At 42.4% G+C, this 19865-nt stretch overlaps 1 protein-coding gene across 1 annotated transcript in view; it reads right to left on the bottom strand.

Moving 5' to 3' along the window:
* cntln (centlein, centrosomal protein) overlaps positions 1-19865 on the bottom strand; it is a 79739-nt gene that overhangs the window by 6517 nt on the left and 53357 nt on the right. Inside the window, exons 19-25 of the mRNA XM_070924775.1 lie at positions 18129-18335; positions 16678-16775; positions 13804-13930; positions 13409-13546; positions 12491-12676; positions 6730-6927; positions 2446-2520 (exon numbers count right to left, since the gene is read on the bottom strand). Of these exons, the coding sequence (XP_070780876.1) occupies positions 2446-2520; positions 6730-6927; positions 12491-12676; positions 13409-13546; positions 13804-13930; positions 16678-16775; positions 18129-18335 (1029 nt within the window). The remainder of the gene's footprint in view (positions 1-2445; positions 2521-6729; positions 6928-12490; positions 12677-13408; positions 13547-13803; positions 13931-16677; positions 16776-18128; positions 18336-19865) is intronic.

Genomic DNA, 19865 nt, shown 5'->3' with positions numbered 1-19865 from the left:
ATAATAAAGTGCTGTCCCACTGGCAGCTCCATTAGGCACTGACAGTGACAAGATGAGGCTGTCGTGAGAGTGCACATGCACACACGAAGATGTACACATACCCAGACATGCACACACAGTTGGACACATCCTCATCCTCTTTCAGTGACAGCCAGCCAGTTAAGGACATGGATCTCTCTCTCTCATCTTTCCTTTCACTGGGTCTATTTCTGTCTCTGTGTCTTTTTATCCGAAGAAGTGTGTGTGTGAGTGCAGCTCGGGGGTAAGATCATATCACTATTAGGGGAGTGTGTTATTAGTGTCACAGGCAGGGTGACAGACCAGGCCATTCCACTTCACAGATGTTCTGCTTGGTGAGCCTTTCATAAGCTATGACAGTAGAGTAGAAAGGCAGAGAGTACAGTATGAGAGTTCTTGAAGTGTATTCCCTCACTAAGAAAACGCTTGCTTCTCAGCACCAGCAGACGTGTAGTACAGCGACATTATCATAGCGGTCTTAAAAACTAGGGGATCTACTTAAATTAACCAACAGACAGGCACTAAAAGCGTCTTCATAGACCCGTCCCCTGGTCTTTTAGCATGTGAGATGTCACACCGGCCCTTCAGAAAAACAGACGAGAGACACAGGCAGAGTCTGGTGTCCCCTTGATACGACAGTAGGCTTTTAAAAACCAGATGCGAGGAAAGCCGCAAGATAGAGAGAGGAGGAAAAATGTGAAATAAATAAATAAACAAAAAACAGAGCAAGATGGACTTGAAAGGGGATAGAAAAAGTCTGTTGCAGTGAGGGGGGATGACTGCGGTGGTCCCAGCGGTCCCCACAGGGACCTAGGGGCAAGTCTCAGCCTTGTCATACTCCGCTCTCCTCCTCCTCCTCCACTCCACACTCCAGCTCCAGTACCCCCCCCCCCCCCCCTCCACCACCCCTGTTCTGCCCACGGAAAACGTCGATAGCAGGCTGCCGGTGCCGAGGTCTCTGGTGGACACTAGCTCATTCTCCCGGCATCGACAGGCCCGCCAAATCAATATTTAGTTCCCCACTAACAAGCTGCCTCGGGGTCTGAGCCAGAGAGAGAGAGAGATAGAGAGATAGAGAGATGGAGAGAGAGAGAGAGAGAGATAGAGAGAGAGAGAGGAATGCAGGACAGTGGAGGATGGCAGAGAGAGACAGAGAACAGGGACTGAGAGCTGTCCAGCTAGAAGGGAAAAACATGGATTCAGTAGAGTGTTGTGTGTGTGTGTTAGTGTGGGAGGGGGAGAGGAAGGTGGAAAGGTCAGAAGAAGATCTGGGGAACAAGAGAACAGTGTCTGGTGTGTGTCGTGGTGCGGAGGCGACGCATGAGTGCCTGCGGCAGCCGCTGACAAGAACACAGACAAGACACACATACACACACTCGACACTCTCAATCATACACATATCACAGCAAGCAGACGTTGACAGCACTCGAGTAAAGCTCCAGCAGAGCACTCACAGATGAGTGGCTGTGCACACAAAGACTCACATACACACACACAGTCAGGATGTAGTTGCTTTTCTTTGTTTTATCTTTTGCATCATTGCAGAGCCTGGAGCACGACACATTGAGATTGGAACTAAAATTCATCTTCTATTTACTGTATTTGGATGAAAGTGGCGTTCAGATTTTTCTACACTGAAGACTGACAAAGCTGCATGTCTGCAATGTTAGGCTAAAATATTTGGTATGATAGGTAGATAAAATGTCGAACCACTATGGAAATGCAAACACCTAGAGACCAAGCTTTAAAGTCAAGGCTACATTCAATTGCACCTCAAAAAAAATCTAAAACCTTTTAATTATTTGCAGTTGGATACACAGAATAAAACTAAATGGTATAACTAAATGGAATTGAAACTTAAAATCAATTATTCTTAAACTAAATTATCAAACAAAAAAAATCAACATCACAAAACCTCTCTTTTTAATGTATTGCTCAGTAACACATAAAACAATACTATGGTAATAACTACTTTTAACAATATACAGTACTGTGCTTATTCAGAATCAAATTTAAATATCTGACCATTTGAGTGAAAGAAAATGATAAAATAGTGGTGTGATAATCAATAATCCTTTTTACTTATATAAAGCAATACAGATCATAGTCCCACTTGTAATTAAAATCCTAAGGAAATTAAACCAGTGCCAAGGTTTTTGCGCATTTTTGAGAATTCGTTGTTTTTGATTAAGTACCTCTGTCCTTCGTTTCAATATGTTTGTTACCAAACACTTAAAAAAGAAAAACTTTCTGCCAATTTTCTGTTACCTTTTAACACTCCAGACAACAAATCTCCCACAACTAAGAGCTGTGTTAGGCTGAAAAATGATTTTACTATGAAGGGAAGCTGCTAATAGCTTGCACAGGACTTCTCATTCCTGTTTATGTGCATTGTGTGATCATGTCTGCAGATGGGTGAGCCCTGACCTTCTGCTGGAGGATGTGGTTGAGGTGGTCCAGCCACTCCTGGTCCCTTGGACTCTCAGAACGGGCCTGTGTCACCTACAAGCACAACAGCAGATACACACATTTCAATGACAAGATGGAGACTGAAACATACACATGGTGACAGAAATCATGCCGATGTTTAGAGAAAACACCTTTCACAAATCCTACGGATCTTAGCGCTTTGCACGTGGATAAAACGTGCAAAATTTCAAGTGAATCAGACGAGGGGTATACTGTATCTTAACATCGGCCTCTGTGAGTCTCCTGCTTGAGGGCAGAATTGTAGCATCACCCCAGCAAGGACCTTGAAGAAGCTCTCTGGAGACTCAGTGGAAAGGTATGCCAGCATACATTTGCATGCTACTCATGTATAAAGACCTAACAGAGTGGTAGCCTTGTTACTGCTAATGAACACGGAGAAGAGCGACGGCATGGCCATGTACACCTCAGCACTAATGTGTTACCTCTTCACTTCAAACCCCAGGTGTTGCTGCTCGAAATGATGTGACGAGCTTGTACTGCCTCACAGGGACACGGGGAGGGCAGGAGGGGGAAAAGTGTGTGTGTGGCTGAATTTAAATGTCCCTGTTCTTGCAGACTGGTGGCCCTAACGGGCACAGTCCTGTGAAGTCTGGGGTGGCAAGGGTTGTCCAATGCCACAAGTCCGCAAGGGGGCTTATGCAGACTTTATGTGAACTTTTATAGACTCAGCTTCAGGTGCAGACTTCACCAGAGTGCGCTCTGAAGATCACCCAATATTCATGTGAATCAGACAGATGAATCTTGGCTTAAGAAAAAAAATCTGACCAGCTATGTTTTTGAGGACCTTCAGCAGAAAGAAAATATTGGCAATGTTAATGCTAAGCTATTCAAAGTTGTGGAAAGTGTTACTGTGCATATCAAGCATTATGTTATTTCTATTATTTTATCGAAAGCAATTCCCAAATGTGAATTCAGCACCATAAAAAAAAATAGAAAATCCATCGGCATGTGTTTTCACTACTTTATTTGTGTGGTTGATACATGTTGGTCTTGTTTTTAATCATGTAGCCACAATAATAAAGGGTTCTTTGCACTGTGGGCCTTGATTTTTGGGAAGCACCCATTCCCTTTCTTCTGGACAAATATTCTGAACCATTCAGAAAGATACTCAGCGGACAGTTAGGATTTTGCCATTGGTCATATCCATGGCAATGAGTGAAGTCTGAAGTCCCATCTCATTGCACATTTTATCCCCTTGTAGCAGCATCCTTATAACCTAATGACAGGGAGCACTTCGGACTTGTCGCAGTATGTATGACAAAAGTTTGCAGCGGCCCAATCCCCAGGTCTGGAGGGCTGACATTTGTATTAAGCATGTGTTTCTCTCTGGTGTTCCCCACCTTCCTGGTACCCTCTATGTGTGATCCTTGGTGTTAGCAGTAGTCTAGGCTAATTTCAGCATATGCCTAATTGTGACCGGTGCTCAGAGTAACTGAGAAGTAGGTAGAGACCAAGGGAGTGTGTGTGTGGTTATAATAGCAAGAGGGAAAAAGAGGGTGAGAGAAGGGGGCCTTCTTGTGACTACTGCTTTCAAGCCTCCCACAAGGGTGAACGCGGTGTGTAAAAGAGTGCAAGTGCATGAGAGTGAGAGTGCTTGTCCACCCTTGGTAGATATATAACAAAGCACTGACCCTCCATCAAACATTAGGTGCAAAACAAACTGGCCTGGCAATTACAGCCTTATTACATCTGGATCATTAACTCCACAACAAGTTGCCCAGGGAGCCTGGAGCTGCTCTGCCCTATCTGGCCCTCTGTTGCACGCTATGGAATGAATAGAGGCAAATAAGAGTGTGCAGCATGATACATGTGTGGAGTAGTTATGTTTTAGCACACTTACACACCTTCTTTGCATCTATGTACATACATCACATTGATTTTGTGGGTGTTTGTTTATGCGTTTGCGTGTGAGGGAGCAGCTGTAAGTTTCTGTATGACTTTTAAACGCTTTGAAAATTAATGGATAAATTAGAAATACATTCCCCATTCCCATCTAAGATCTGAAAACAAGGGTGCTCCCACTTTCCACTTTCTTTTCTGTTCAGTGAAACACCTCAAGCAAAAGCTCAGATTTATTTGCAGGGACAAATGAACAAACCAAGACTGATGCTCTGGAGAAAAGAAAAGATAGTGGTCATTACACGAAGGTCATCTGTTCCCAAAATTCTCCTGAAATAAAACCACAACCAAGAATAATTCATTCAAAAATTTTGATTCGCCTGAAATTCAAAAATGCATTGATTTCAAAACCAAGTACCGGTACCCCACAATGTTAAAAACTTCTGCAAATATTGTTGACAAGAGAAATCTGCCAAACTAAAGAAAAGTAGCTATGTTGGCAATGGAGTATTCTCATTTAAAAGTAAAACTGAAAAGTAAAAGAAATCCCATTGAGCCCTGAGCTCTCATTCAGCACACTGGTATCGCACAACCAAGTGAATAAATGAATACACTTGTTATGTGTTGGACTTTTTGAAGACTGCTGGGACATCCTGATAACCTCATGTCACGTCCTCAAGTCCAAAGAAAAACATAGAATCTACAAAGGTCTTGCAAAAGCTCCGTACATTTTGTGGAGTGTGGGGGGGGGGGGGGGGGGGGAATCACAATTCTGAAACAAGTACCATGAAACTTCAGCTCTGTAACAAAACTTGAGATAACTTTCAACATTGTGTCAACAATGTGTCGCAAACCAGCCTCAGTTCAGATTGTGGATACCGTAATAACTACCGTACCGTAGGATACCGTAACTAGTTAAGGCTTGTCTGCACAGCTAAAGCATAGTTAAATTCAGGCGGGTTTAAGTAGGGTGCACGTGATTTTGAGTTACCTCCAACCCCAAGCTGACTAACATCTACATATAAAACACACACTACCATATAGATCTTTTAATGTGTCCAGAAGAAGACTCGTGACAGTGCATGTCACTTGTCTCTCCACGACACCCACCTAAACACACACGCAGACGCACATACAGAAACAAACCATTTCTCTTGGGATCTATTTCCAGCATTCACAATTACATTCTGCAACACATAATCACGCTTGAACTGTTAATCTCTCTCTGTGACACAGCATTTATAATTCTCTGGTGGGTGCGCTGTGATCTATGAATGTTCAATTAACAAAACGCGAAAAACACACCCACCACGTAAGGCACCCCGCCATTAACTGCCATTAACCGCCATTAATACGACAGAGAAATCAAGTAGTGAGTGATTTTACCCACAGAGGTTTCAGCTCTGATGAGGGGGACTTTTCGTCAAGTGAGAAACTCTTCCCTGTCATCTCCTGGGTGGAGCTGGGCTGCAAAGGGCTAAAATTGGTTTCAAGTGTGAGTAAGTGCCTGGTGCGCCCTCTCTCATCTTGTGATAGATGGGAGGAAGTCCCCAGGGATGGGAGGTTGATTGTAACATGGGGTTGCTAATTGATGACACGGCTGGGTATGATCTATTGTAGAGAAAGGGCCCACCAAGTTGGAAGAGAGACTGAAACTCAGACTTTTGCACGTGGCCAACGGTCAATAGCAAGGATTTTCAGTTCAATGACTGCTTTCAGCAAAAGAAAAGAGTTGTACTTACTCAACTTGTGCCATATTAAATCTTATATCAAGTTGACAGGTGCTGCAGGTGTTGACAGGTTTTTGATCTTGTCAAGAGCAAGAACACCAGCTTTAAACATGAAGCCACATCCTCCTCTATTGCACAACAACTTCCCGACTTATTAGTGACATGCCTTGGTGTGTGGTTCACCTTTTCTTGGTGTTCAACCTTGCTTACTTTCCAAAATCTATCTACACATCAATAAGAGAAAGACAGACAGAAGCCGAGAATTCCAGCAAGGCTAAACACAGTTAGATACAGGTGAAATGAACTAAGAACAGAAGGCTTCTGTTTCTCTATATTTTCTCCCCTCTACACCAACGCCGACCTACAGTATCTGTTCCCAGAGGATAGGCCAAAGTTACAGTAACTCCTTACACCTCATTTAGTTTCAATTGACAAAGAAAATACCTCAAGTTACAAGTTGATAAAACATCTTTCCCAGTCCTCTGGTGCAATCACTAAGCAAAATCCCCTAAAAACTTTTAGGATGTTTCAAAATTTTACAGCAAGGAAAATCTATTATAGGTATGTTGAGTGCTCTGAGCATAATAGACTTGATATAGATCCTTAAGTTAGCATTTCTATGAAATGTTGACCTGCTGTCCCTTGGCCTTACCTGGTCAGTGTCCATTATGTCCGCAAGATCATTCTCTGACATATTGAGGATGGAGGCAGCGATGGACTTGGCTTTGATCATAGACTTGGCTGAGAGGCCGCCCTTTGCAGCCACAGCGTTGGCATGCCTTAACCTCCTCCTCTTCATCAACTGCTGCTTGACCTCTTGAACGTCTAAAAGTATTTCACTGGCCAGGGCCTGAAGGGGGAGGAGAAGAAGGAATAAAAAAAGAAGAGGATGATGAAATGGATATAGAAAAACAAGAGGGATAGCTCTGCCTGGCAGATGAATAAATGAAATTGATCAAGCATGCGCCAGAGAGGCCTAGTACATTATGGAGGAATATTGAGTTTGACACACTCAGATTCTCTTCGGTTTCGCCTCAAGCTCCCTAGTAGGAATGCGGACCTGAGGGTTTGTTGCCCTGTCGATTGAAAGCTGAGGGAACACAGCTTTGATACCAAACGCACCCCAAGTTTTGCTAAAATCTCCACAGACAGAGAATCATGCATCAGAGAGAGAAAGACAGAGAGCTACTGAAAATACAGCCATTCATTTATTTATTTGCTTTCTGAATGTCTCACAGTACAACAGGGCAGCATAACACTGTTAATAATTAAGCTATGAGGGGCTGTTTTAAATGGTGCCCGAGTGAATGGCAAGCGAGAGGAGGAAAGCCTGGGATGGCACAGTTGTCGGGCACTAAATGGGAGTTTGCTCTAAATACAGAGAGACAATTAAATGTTAAAACTGCCACTGTACACGAGAAAGTCAATAAAGTAAACTCCCCTTTGCTTCATTTTGAGCTTATTGATCGAGGCAATAATCTTCTGTATCATTCCCTTGTAAGCCTGCTGAAAAGCTGACCTTGGAATAGATGGTCAGAAGAGGGAAAGCTAGAGACAGGAGAACTCGCAGTACAGAAAAACAAAATAAAAAAAAAACAAAAACAAAGTACAACTTGCTCTTGGACAGTACACAATATAACAGGAAAGCAAGAAGTACATTGTGTACGCACATACACAAACGTAAGTACAAACATACGAAAACACTCAAGTGCATTAGAGTAACAAGGGTAATCACACATGAACAGTGTTGAATAGCAGCAAACATCTCCACTGCTCTCTCTTGATTTCACACAGGTGGACCAGGTGCAGTTTACAAAGCCAGTGGTGGTTCTCACAGGATACTTGGAGTGTTGCTATTTGTCTATTATAACAAAATAAATGAAGAAAACACAAGCAGAGCTCAGATATTCAGAAATTCAAAGGAGATGTGTAAGAAAACCAGCAGGATCACATCATACAAATTAAAATAATAATAATAAAAAAAGAAGAGCGTTTCAACTCCGGATCTCGAGTCTAATATAAACTGTTACACTATAAAACAAGAACAGTGTGAATTGTCTAGTCAAGATGTTTTTGATTTGCTTCTTCTAAATAACAGAAGCATGACCAGTTTAAGTCAATTACATTTTTAATTTCAAATCCAGTTTCAAAGGTAGCCTACTATGTCCATGTAGGCATAAAATAAGTAGAATAGTACTGATTAAAGAGGATGAGAATAAATCACAACCATCATCCATTTCCTCATAAAGGAAGGCAGCTTTAGCTCTTTTTGGTGATCTGAGAGCTGTGTTTACCCTTAAGGAATACACAGCTCATTAACGAACATTCGGAGATCCTATTCTTTTATTTACAGGCTAATAGATATTCACTGTCGCTAGTCAAGGGTTACATTCAATTGACCTAAACCCTGCATGTGGAATAATCCAGGAAGAAATTAAGGGGTGAATTTATCACTCATTCTCAGCCCTGGGAAAGACACAGGATGGGAGGGGGATACGCAAGCATTCACACATGCACACGCACACACACACACAAGCTATTCAAATACATACACAGAGGGTATTGTGTGTTTACATGTGTATGCGTCTGTGTGATTTTGTTAGGAGCTCTTAGCCTAGCTAGTACCACAATCACCATTGCCAGAGGGGCAATTTAGACAGGACGAGGATTAGGGCATAGAGATGGGGATCAAATGAGCAGCAAAAAGATATCCTCTTTAATAACTAGCTACCTCTGAACCTCTTCACACACATGAGGACACAAAGGGCCCTTTAAAAACATAAAGAGCAAAGTGGGAGGAAAAAAATGCTTTAATTTTGTTCGATTATGCAGGCACAAAAAAAAAAAACACTGTTTACCGTTGTTCATATACCCTACGAACATAATTAAACCCGAACATGTTTAATTATGTAAGCACCTTTCACAGAGCGGGTATAAGAAAAGTATATACTGTAAGATAATCACAGGTAAATATGTTGTTACATCATTGTTGTGGGGTGATTCATACCCAAGTCCGATAGCAATTTCAAGAAATGATACCCAAATTGCACAAGCTTGTACTTTTCAGCAGGGATGACAAGCCAAAATATTTTTTACAAGCGAACTACCCTCAGTGTGTGTGTGTGTGTGTCTATGTGTGTTGTGGAGTAGTCACTACATGCAGGGCCACTGTTTAGCAGTTCAACAGCAGTGCTTACAGCCTGGGGCGTGTGCAGGGGCCAAAAGGGTTTGCTGGCACACAATAAAGAAAAATCTCCACACACAAATACACACACACACACACACACACACACACACACACACACACACACACACAGCATATACAGGCACAAAGAACAAAAAAACAAGCTCATAAAGACACACACAGACACATCTATATACACACACACACACACACACACACACACACACACACACACACACACACACACTTGCGCAGCCCTCCGGTCCTGATCAATACATGACAAGAGTAAATCTCCTCCGGACGTCAGGCAGTCCAATCAAAGGGCTTGGTGTTCTTATAGGGAATCACAGGAGCCAGGGGGAGACAAACAATGATGTGAATCCTCAACAACAACACAATGGCCCCACCAGCCTAGGGTTATGGGAATGGAGGAGAGGAGTTATACGAGCGTGAACTGTATTTCTATGCATGACTATGAACGTGTGCTTTCACATGTAATGGAGCTTCTATTTTGAGGTTACATGTAGATTGTATGTGTACATGCATGCGTGTTTTCTTTAGTACATAAATGCGTATGTGTGAAAAAAGGAAGGCGGAAGGTTTAGTTGTGTGAAAGAAATCAGAGGTTGGAAAAAGAAGTGGAAGATAAAATCCACCTCCAATTCTCCTCAGATGTAAGTGAGCCATACCAGGATGAGCCAGTATTTCTGGCTTATGAGGACAAAAGCAAAGGAAAATTTCCACTAAACAGTGTCCATAATCTGCAACTTGATTTATGTGTGTGTGCAAATCCACTGCCATCACTATCTTTCTCTGCCAAGCCCTTTCCTCCTTTTGATAGACAGGTGTCAGCTGAACAGAGTTGATGGACAGTCTTTATCAGTCTCTGCCAGATACACACACAAACACTCCTCAAGGTGATGGATTAGGCCTAAACAAAGACAATAGTGCCCATTCCCGTTGGGCACACAGTATTCTCACAGTGGCAGCCTATACATTGGAAGAAAGTGCAAATGCATAATGGCACATACACACGTCGTTACAATTCCATCCATCTTCTGACACTTATGGGGGACCTGGTTGTGGTGGAGGCAGACTAAGCAAGGTAGTGCTGATGTCCTTCCCCCAAGCCGCTCCTGGAGGATCCTGAGGCTTGCACAGGCCAGGTGGGATGTGTTATCCCTCCACTGTGTTCTGGGTTTCCTCCCAGTTGGACATTCCCAGAATACGCCCACAGGGAGGCATCAAGCTGACAACCTGATCAGCTGCCTCAACCATCTCAACTGGTTCCTTTCAATGCGAAGGAGGAATGGAACCATTCTAGATATCCCACTGGTAATCAAACGAGCAGCTGTTATTCTTTTGATCACTACCTAGACCTCATGGGGCTGAAATGTCGATTGACGGGTAAATTGAAAGCTTTGCCTTGAGGTTAAGTTCCCTCTACACCACAACAGTCTGGCACAACGCTTGCATCATTGGCGACACCCCACCAATACACTTGATTTCACTCTCCATCTTGGATGGCTTCAGCTCAGGAGGTAGAGCGGACTGTCCATGAATTGTAGGGTTGGAGGTTTGATTCGATGTTGAAGCCTCCTTAAATAACATGCTGAACCCTGATTGCTCCTGATGGTTAGGCTAGTGCCTTGCATGGGGGAATGAAAGGCAAACTGTAAATCAATCAATTTACTTATATTTATGAACAACACTCTGGGCTACTTGAACTTCTTCACTAGGGGTAGCAACTCACTCCCAGGTGTCAGGGAGTAATCCACTGAATCATTACCTAAGAAATATAGTTGCTGACTCTCATCCTAATCATTGTACACATGCCTGCAAACTGTACTGAAGCTCACTGTCTATTGAAGCCAACAGAACTACACTGTCTGTACAAAGCAGTGATGCAATCCTGAAGTCATTAAACTGGACACTCTCTTCTCCTTGGAATACATACTTAGCTGTCACTGCTGTTATAAGGTTACTGCACTCACCCCAAATTCCTGAAGACATCCTAGGGGACATGGTGATAAGAGTATAAAATACATGTGGGTTGGATTGCTACCGACTTCCATGTAACATTGAAGAGACATGTCAACAGAGATGGCCCAACACTATTCAGAACTTTCATCATGGCAACATGCCAATGCAGATCTTTCTGACTACCTCAGTGACCTCTGCTAAAAAGAACAGCCAAGGCAAAGCCCTGCCTCCCCTTCTTATGTTTGATAGTTTGCCAGAACCTCTCTGAGGCCATTTGAAAGTCTTCTCCATTGCATCTTCCAGATCCTCCCACACGCAGGTTTTTGCGTCCACATCCACAGATGCTGCAATCCCTCTGGCCTCTTGATATATATCTGCTATCAATGAGTTCTTGACAGGCACAGATGATCTTCTGGCCACAATGTGGACCGTCCGTCTTCACAATTCAGGCTTTGAACACAAGTCCCCATACTCAACCAGGATGCAAAATGTATTTTCTTCAGATCTGTGATTGGAATAGGCCTGTTTGTTTCCCAGGTCTGTCCAGCAGCTTCCTCGACTGTCCCAACTAACCACCAGGTGATGATCAGTTGACAGCTCTGCTTCGCTTTTCACCTGAACGTCCATGACATACAGCTGCAGATCTGAGATGTTCAGTTGTTCATCAGTCTTTGGCCTATTGTGTTCTGGTACACGTATGCACTCATTTTATCTTAGGCTCCAACATGGTGTTCATTATGAACTAGACAAAAGCCCAACAAAAAAATACCACCCAGGTTTACTTAAGACAGGGTATTCCTCCCAATCCATGTTTCTATGACAAGCTAGTGTCAAGTTAGAAGTCCATCAGGTCATCAACCAGAGACTCCAAGAAGTTGGAGAATGTTCTCTCCATGACACACTGACATATAGGCAACCTCCTTATTTTCTGGGGAATATTACAAGATATTGGCACTCCACTTGGGGCTTTTGAGTATTTCCATTATCTAGTTGGCATGTGTGTCCAATGAGCCAGCTTTCATTTATGGGGTCAGAATGCATAAGCCTTCAACTTTTGTTCAATTAACAATGCACCAGACCCTCACACCTTATCTTTCAGGTGGGACACCTACAAAATATCATTATAAATCATAGGTCAAGAACTTGCAGGCACACTACACCATACTGGTTTAAGACAAGGTTGATGATTTGACTAGACAAATTCTGGACTCATGGTATTTGATCCCTTTACCCTTTAGTACAGTACCTTGATGAAAGAATGAAGCTGCTCCAGCTGGGAGTAGGCCTGGCTTAGTTGTCTCTGAAGCCTGTCCAAGGCATGGGAGCTCTGCTGGGTCAACCCCTCCATTTGCTCAGTGGCCGTCTGTTCCAGTGCAGCCAAAGCCTGCTCACCGGCTCCCACACGAGCCTGCAAGGCATGCATGCGCTGCTCCTGTAAAAGAAAAATAGCAGGTGGAGCTGGTCAGCTGAAGGCAAACAATCTTGTTTTGTTTCGAAAGTAGACAATCTGCATAGGCCTGTGGCAATCGTAGTAATTGTAGAATTTGAAATGTTCTGACTTTGCCGACTCCTAGTGGTAGTGTTCAATTAATTAATTAAATTAATGGGCTGAAAGAAACACATAGGCCGCACCTGTTTCCACCAGGGTTGTGTCATTTTTCAAATGAAATTTAAGATTCTATTATCACAAACATGTCTTCTTAACAAACAGGTAACTATGAAAAATATTTACTCCATCTTGAACTTTATAATGCTTTTATAATTTCATTGTTTTACAACTTGGAATCAGGTTAGTAAATTTCTTTACTTTGACGTTCTTTTTCTGTTTTCTGTTGAGTCACAAATGCTTATTTAATCCTCTGTAGTCTTGGGTGTAAAGGTTCATGAATGGAAGTTACTCTTCTCCAATCCTGAAACCCTTGTTTTCTTTCTACTAATTACATACTGCTAAACTGTGATCTGATATAATGACACATTTTTCCCTTTAAGCGCTGTTAAGAGCTCATTATACAGGTCAGTAATTGAACTGAACTTGCCTCTCATAGTCCTAAGTGCTGTGGGACAAAACAAATTGTTTTTAACAAAAATGTAAAAATTGTAAAACATTTCAAATGTTCCATATGATACAATTCTAGTAAGAATTGGCAGTGTGGCTGTTACGTACCTTTTTTTCCAGGTCCTCCTTTAGTTTTGCACAAGAAGACTCATATTGGCTTTTCTCTGTGGTTGCAACGTTCAGTCTCCTCTTTAGAGATTCAATGAGGGCCTTCCTGTTGGTGGCCTCCTCTGATAAAGTCTTCACCTGTAGAGAAGTAAAGCAAAGGGGAAGGAGGTACTCAAGTCATATATTCACCTGAGGTTTCCTTCAAATCAATTAAGTAAAGATCTATTCTATAAGTTAATGTAATAGTAACTAAAATGAATCCCTTTCCTTTTTGGTCATCCAGGACATATAAGCACCACAATACACTGAGCAACGCAAATACCTAATTTTTTAGGTCATTTTTCCAAGGAGCATCAAACTAATTAGATTACATGATGATGACGTGCTGTGTGTACCTTCTTCTCCAGCTCCTCCACCTGTCCGCGGTAACTTTTCTCCATCTCCTGCAGGAACTTCAGTCTGGTCTTCAAGTCCTCCACCAGTTGCCTTTTCATGTTCACATCTCGCTCCGTGTGGCTCGTCCTGGAAACACACATAGAGGCGCACAAGCAAAAACACACAAATATGGTATTAAACATAAACAGGAATGCATTCTGCACAGGCGCAAATTCACATAGAGCATCTACACAGCAGAACAAACACAGACACACACAAAGAGAGACAGATATACATACACACACACAAAGCTGGCAGGCACAGTGTCCCCACGCAGTGCATCAGGCATGACAGCTCATTATGACAACTAAATACACTGGCATGCTGTTTAGGTAAGTGGAGAGGGGTGAAATAAGGATGCATATATAATTCCAACTGGCATATATTAGAACAAGTGCTCTGGCGGGGAATGCCACACTAAGTGTGACTAGGGAGTCCAATGACAAACAGCATTTCGAATCAGCAGTGACACTACTTGAAAGACTGTAATCAATATTTAAATGTTTATTATTTTCAGCTCAGTGTTACACTAGTCACATGTAAAAACACATCAGCAGGGGGAAAGACTGATTATGAAGGGAATAGGCTCTAAAAAATGTTGTTTGTTTGCATGCTGTACTGCGCTGATAATACTTCCCTAAAGAGAGGCAAGGTGACTGTATTGTAAGCTATTCATGTCTTAACTAGTGCAAACATGCACCACATGTCACTTCCTATTTCGCTAACCTGCTGTATTGACGTGTTTAATATTCCAGCATTCTGCACAGCCATATTATAGTGAGGCCTTGTTTTAAATGGGCTCAGTATGTTAGTATGTTTTATTCTGTTTTCGTAAAAAGGCAAATATGAGGCATTTTTCATGGTTGTCTATACCTTGGGGAATTAGAACAAATAGAATAAAGATCATAAGGATGCAGTTAATTAAAATGGTTTTTGCCGTTTTTTTTATTTCAAAGATGTAGTGGATCTCTTAGCTCCCACACGCATCATGGCATGTGTGTTTTAAATAAACAGATGACGCAACGCTAGAGCAAATGCTTTCGTGTAAGTAAATGTCCCTGTCTCCCTAGGTGGATAAATGCCTGAGGGCAGACTGGCTAAATAAATGTGAGCTTGTCCTATTGGAGTGACATTAAATTAAATGAGAGCGGAGTCTAGCCTGGGGTCTTTGGGGGAAAGTCGCGCTGGCTGGTTACCCCATGGATTTGGCCATTAATGAGAAAACCCATATTGAACCTTTCAGATGACTGTCTGGTGTTGACTTAAAGACGGAGAGCAGCAATAAGAGCCCCAGCAGCTCCCTCTGCCCCAATGCTAATGGCAATTAGATCGACAGCATTTATTTTAGATGTTCTCTTCTTCTGCAACCCAAAAAGAATAGAGGATAAAAAAGAATGAAGGATATATGGTGCTTCTGCCTGAGCGTGTGATCTCTATTTATGAGTGTTAGTGGAAAGAGAGAAAGCCTCAAACTATATCCCAATCACTCACACGTTTGTTCCCTTTGTTCTGTGCTTGTTGGCAATATTGTTCATCAAACATGCGTGTATTGTAATGATAACAGTCAGTGGTCTGAAGTGTGTGTGCGTAAGAGAGAGCAAGAGCGCACATTTCTGTGTATGTTGTTAAGAATGAAGTGCGGGTGGACGTTTCATGTGGCTGATAGACAACAGGGCTAAAGATGAAAGAAGCAGCTTCATAAATAAGGCAGGGCCATAGTGCCGGATATTGACTGAGGACATGCCGGTATACTTTGAAATTCATTTCTTTTTTTCCCCTCTTCTCTTCTTTAAGGCGAAGCAGCCTTGCTCCCTGTGTGTGTGCTGAGATGTATATTTCAGAGACGTCTAGACATGTCTTTCATTCTGAGAAGGGGTCCCTCCATGGAGGCAAATGGAGAGGTAGGCTAGAAGAGATGGCTGGTTACATGTGTGTGTGAGTGAATGTGTGACAAGAGCCTGAGGAGAGGCTGAGGCTGTCGTGGAAACTCAGCTGAGGGATGTTCACTCTGTCTGGCTGTGATCCGTGGTGCTTTGGTCACACACAAACACATATCCACTGTGATTGTACACATGCCCTGGATGCATTATTGAGAATGGCAGGCAGAGGACACAGCATACTAGACAAAAGGAATGAGAGGGAGGAAAGCCAAGTTGTTCTTTGTACCCTTCTCTTAGTTCAAAGATGAGATCCTAATGCAGAATGATGATATACGCCTTTCACAACACTGTTCAATTCTCAGCAGCTTCCCTGAGTGAATTGTTTATAGCCATACATTCTGACTATGTAATGCAGCTAGTGCTACAATAGGTGAACCATGTAACTCATTAGGGCTTGTGGCCCACAGGCCAGAGTGATGCTGTGTGGGTTTTAGTGTCATGGGCCAAAATGGTCCCTCCTGCGGCACACAAACAATCAATACACTGCTTTGATCAGCACTCCACATCAGCTACCCACATAAGCAATACCACACTACATGACACACAAGACACCCACATGCACACGTGCATACACACTAATTCCTTCAGTCATTTTTTTATTCACTCGCTCATGAGAACATGCATAATTTCACAAATGATTCACGCAGGGGAGAAGCATGCCTAAATGGAGTGCAGCAGACAGAGTGCTGCCACAGGGTGGAATCAAACACTACAGATGAGAGCTGCAGAGAATGTGCAAACATGCAGACAGAGACACCGGCAGATGAAGAGACAAAGACAGAGAGAGGGATGCCTAAAGAAAAAAATGAAAAGAGCTGTACTGCCCAGCAACTGTAAGAAAGAAGCACAAAGAGAAAGAACTAATACTAATGAAGAAAAAGGTGTGAAACGAACTTGTCCTGCAGCTGGCGGAGCTTGTCCTCCTTCTCCTGGAGTTGGCCTCGCAGGGCTTTGTTAGCTGCCACCTGCCTTGTGACCTCCGCACTTGTACTCTGGGGGGAGGGCACACGGTGTGTTGGTTAATATGTTTGAGTGTGTGTGATAGAGGGTGGGGGAGGTTTTTGCGACACGGCTGATGACAGGTCAGGCACAGCATGCCTCCTCATTATAGTTACAGCAGGAGGGTGGAGGGTGCTAAAACAGGTTAAGAGGAAAGCAGCATTTTTCAAAGTGGATGAGATAAGGGAGTAATTAAGAACAATAACAATTTATAGACCTATACCATGGAATATATTGTAATGGGCATTGAGTATAAAAAAAAAGAATAACTAATATATTTACCAACAGATTAAATCCAGCAGCAAACATTTAAATATTAAAATAACTACCTTTTAAACCTTTTAAATATAATTGTTTTTATCTCTTATATCTCTGCGTTATGACATATTAAGACATATGACTCATGACGACAGGTTGGCTTCTGATCATAAGAATGATGGATATTTGAATGTGCATGTTCACTTTGGTTTAAAGGGCCCCAAGTCTCTTGTGGGAACTGTACCAGTACAAGCTTTTGACAATGTGCTAACTCAGTGCATGCACCCCCACAGTGCATCCTTCGCCTCTCCCTTTTGCTGTCACCTGACATGACTTCCTCTGCTGTGTGTAACGACAGCAGCAATCTGCTCTGTGACACTGATGAGCTGGCTGCGGAGAGGGTGACAATACCGTGGCACCACTCACACCTTATTCCCTATGATGTAGGGCACGTCTCTACTGCTATTCCCCATTTCTCATCTTTTTGACAGGTAGTCCGTAATAAGATCAAATGATAAGAAATGCTAATTCATGTCGAAATCACATGCAATTTCAGGTGATGTTGAGTGTAAATTGAAAGGCTCAAGAATTTTTTTTTTTTTTTTTACATGATTTGAAAGTAAAACCATGACAGAGTTTCTTTCAGTTTCTGAAGTCCTGAAGGGAATGTTTGATAACATTTTTCTGACTAAAAAACATAAATGCATGTGTATTCCAACACTGGTAGACTGTTTGATACTGCATAATAAGTAGCAAAAAGGCAACCGAAATTCAAACTGAAATGTGCAAAATTCATAAACTATGTTTTCCTACTTTTGTCCATAAACATGCCTGTATACACAAAAATGAATGTAGGTTTTTTTTTGACAAATATCTTTTGAGCCAAACAGCATTATTATTCTCAAAATGTTCCTTGTTATTGATGGTATTATCCACTCAAGCTTCATAGTGCACAAAATTGGAAATGAACACATCCTTAACAGCATCATCCTATTAAGAGATTTATCTAATAAGGCGTGCACAACAAGACAAAGCATGAGGGCAATTCATTAACCCCAGAGTTCTACTCATAATTTATAACCACTAACCTTAAGTTTGGCTTGAAGTTGTTTGACCTCAGCCCCCGGGGCCTGAGACATGGTCCTGCCCTGGCAGGAGCACTCTGTGTTTACTGGTGCTGTTGGTGCAGGTGGTGGTGCAGTTTGCTTGGGGAATGTAACCTGCCTCCACTGCTCCAGCTCCATCTCCAGAACCTTTTTCTGCTGCTCCGTACCAGCCAGGTCAGAGGTCAGCTTCTGCAGATTGACCGACAGACAGAATTGGTGGGCTAGGCTACTGCTGATACTACAACTAAAAACAAAAGTTTTGCCTACTGTTAAACCAAGGCAACCTATATTTCTGTTATAGGACAAACAAAATATATCATATATATCATATTATAGGTTAAAAAGTAATGGGAGTCATATATATATGTACACTGCTACGTAAATTGACGTAAACTTGAAGAAGTCTGAGTCAAACCCAAACCCAGCTTACTTTGCGATGCATATATGGATTACTGTTGTAAGAAAAAAAAGATCTGATTTATTTTAAATTCACATTAGATTAACATAATAAACGCAGAGACAAAGTAAACACAATATGTTGAAAATACTCTGTGCGTTAACCACGGGAGAGCTGCAGGCTCTGCTTTAATATCTCAGCTGTGATAAATCTCCTTTTTTATGCTAATTAGGAGACAGATTATACCGTTGCCCGGTCAATAGGGCCTAATTCTCACTGTGATTGGCATGCATAATAAAGCCATCCTGCAGAATCAGAGAGCACTTTGGGACAGAGGGAGTTCAGCATTTTGGTGAGTGGTTGGGTTTAGAGTGATGAACGATAATGGCACTAGCTGATTATGTGCAATGTACAGTGTATCAGTGATTCTAAACATAAGCATCTGAGGTGAACACTTTTAACCACATGTGTGCGGCAGAGCTCAAAACGGCTCTTTGCCTTGATTATTAAGAAAATGTAGGGCAGAAACACGTCTCTGTACGTTTGGTTCAATACTGCCACAATTAGCTGATCTGGTATCATTTCAAACATCAAGAATGCTTAATGGCACAAATAGGAGACATGATACATGAAGATGTATGCTGCACACATGGAGTAAATGCTGGAACACACACAGAGACACACTCGCACACATCCAAGTGAAACCGCAGATTCCCAGGGGCTTGCTCTCTGCTCTGCATACATGGAGGTTATTGATATCTGGTTGCTGGCTGACACCTTTTAATAGAATCCCTCTTGTTTTAGGTTTCCTCTTCTCTGTTGAAGACGCACATGCCACATCCCCAGAGAGGATGGGAGAGAGAGAGAGGTAGGAGTGGTGGAGAGAGAGAGAAAGAGAGAGAGGAAGGAGTAGGGAATGAAAACTTAGGCTATGGCTGCAGTGGTGTACGAATTAAGAGTGGCATTGATGACACTTCCTGTAAGACAGGCTTTGATTTCACAGGCCATTTTCAGCCCTGGTGAGAGATGACACTGACATGGACTGATATACTGGTGGTCCATTAGGCTGGAAGAAAGGACACTTTTCTCTCTCTGTCTCTCTCTCGGTCTCTCTCTCTCTCATCTGAGTAGTGGTCTCACTGATGCTGTTCCGAGAGATACCCAATCATTAGCAGGATAAATAGGGAAAAGGAGGCTGCTGAAATAGCCACATGCTCAAGAGCATGTAAGAACACATGCAAAACCCTGGCTGAATCTGTCAACATAAATCAAAACACTAGCGTAATGACTTACTGTACAATCACTTTGTATTCATCCCTGTG

The sequence above is a fragment of the Enoplosus armatus genome, chromosome 2 (assembly GCF_043641665.1).
Source record: "Enoplosus armatus isolate fEnoArm2 chromosome 2, fEnoArm2.hap1, whole genome shotgun sequence".
Classification (NCBI taxonomy): domain Eukaryota; kingdom Metazoa; phylum Chordata; class Actinopteri; order Centrarchiformes; family Enoplosidae; genus Enoplosus; species Enoplosus armatus.
The sequence above is the reverse complement of the archived record's forward strand: the minus strand, read 5'-3'. Positions and strand labels throughout refer to the sequence as shown.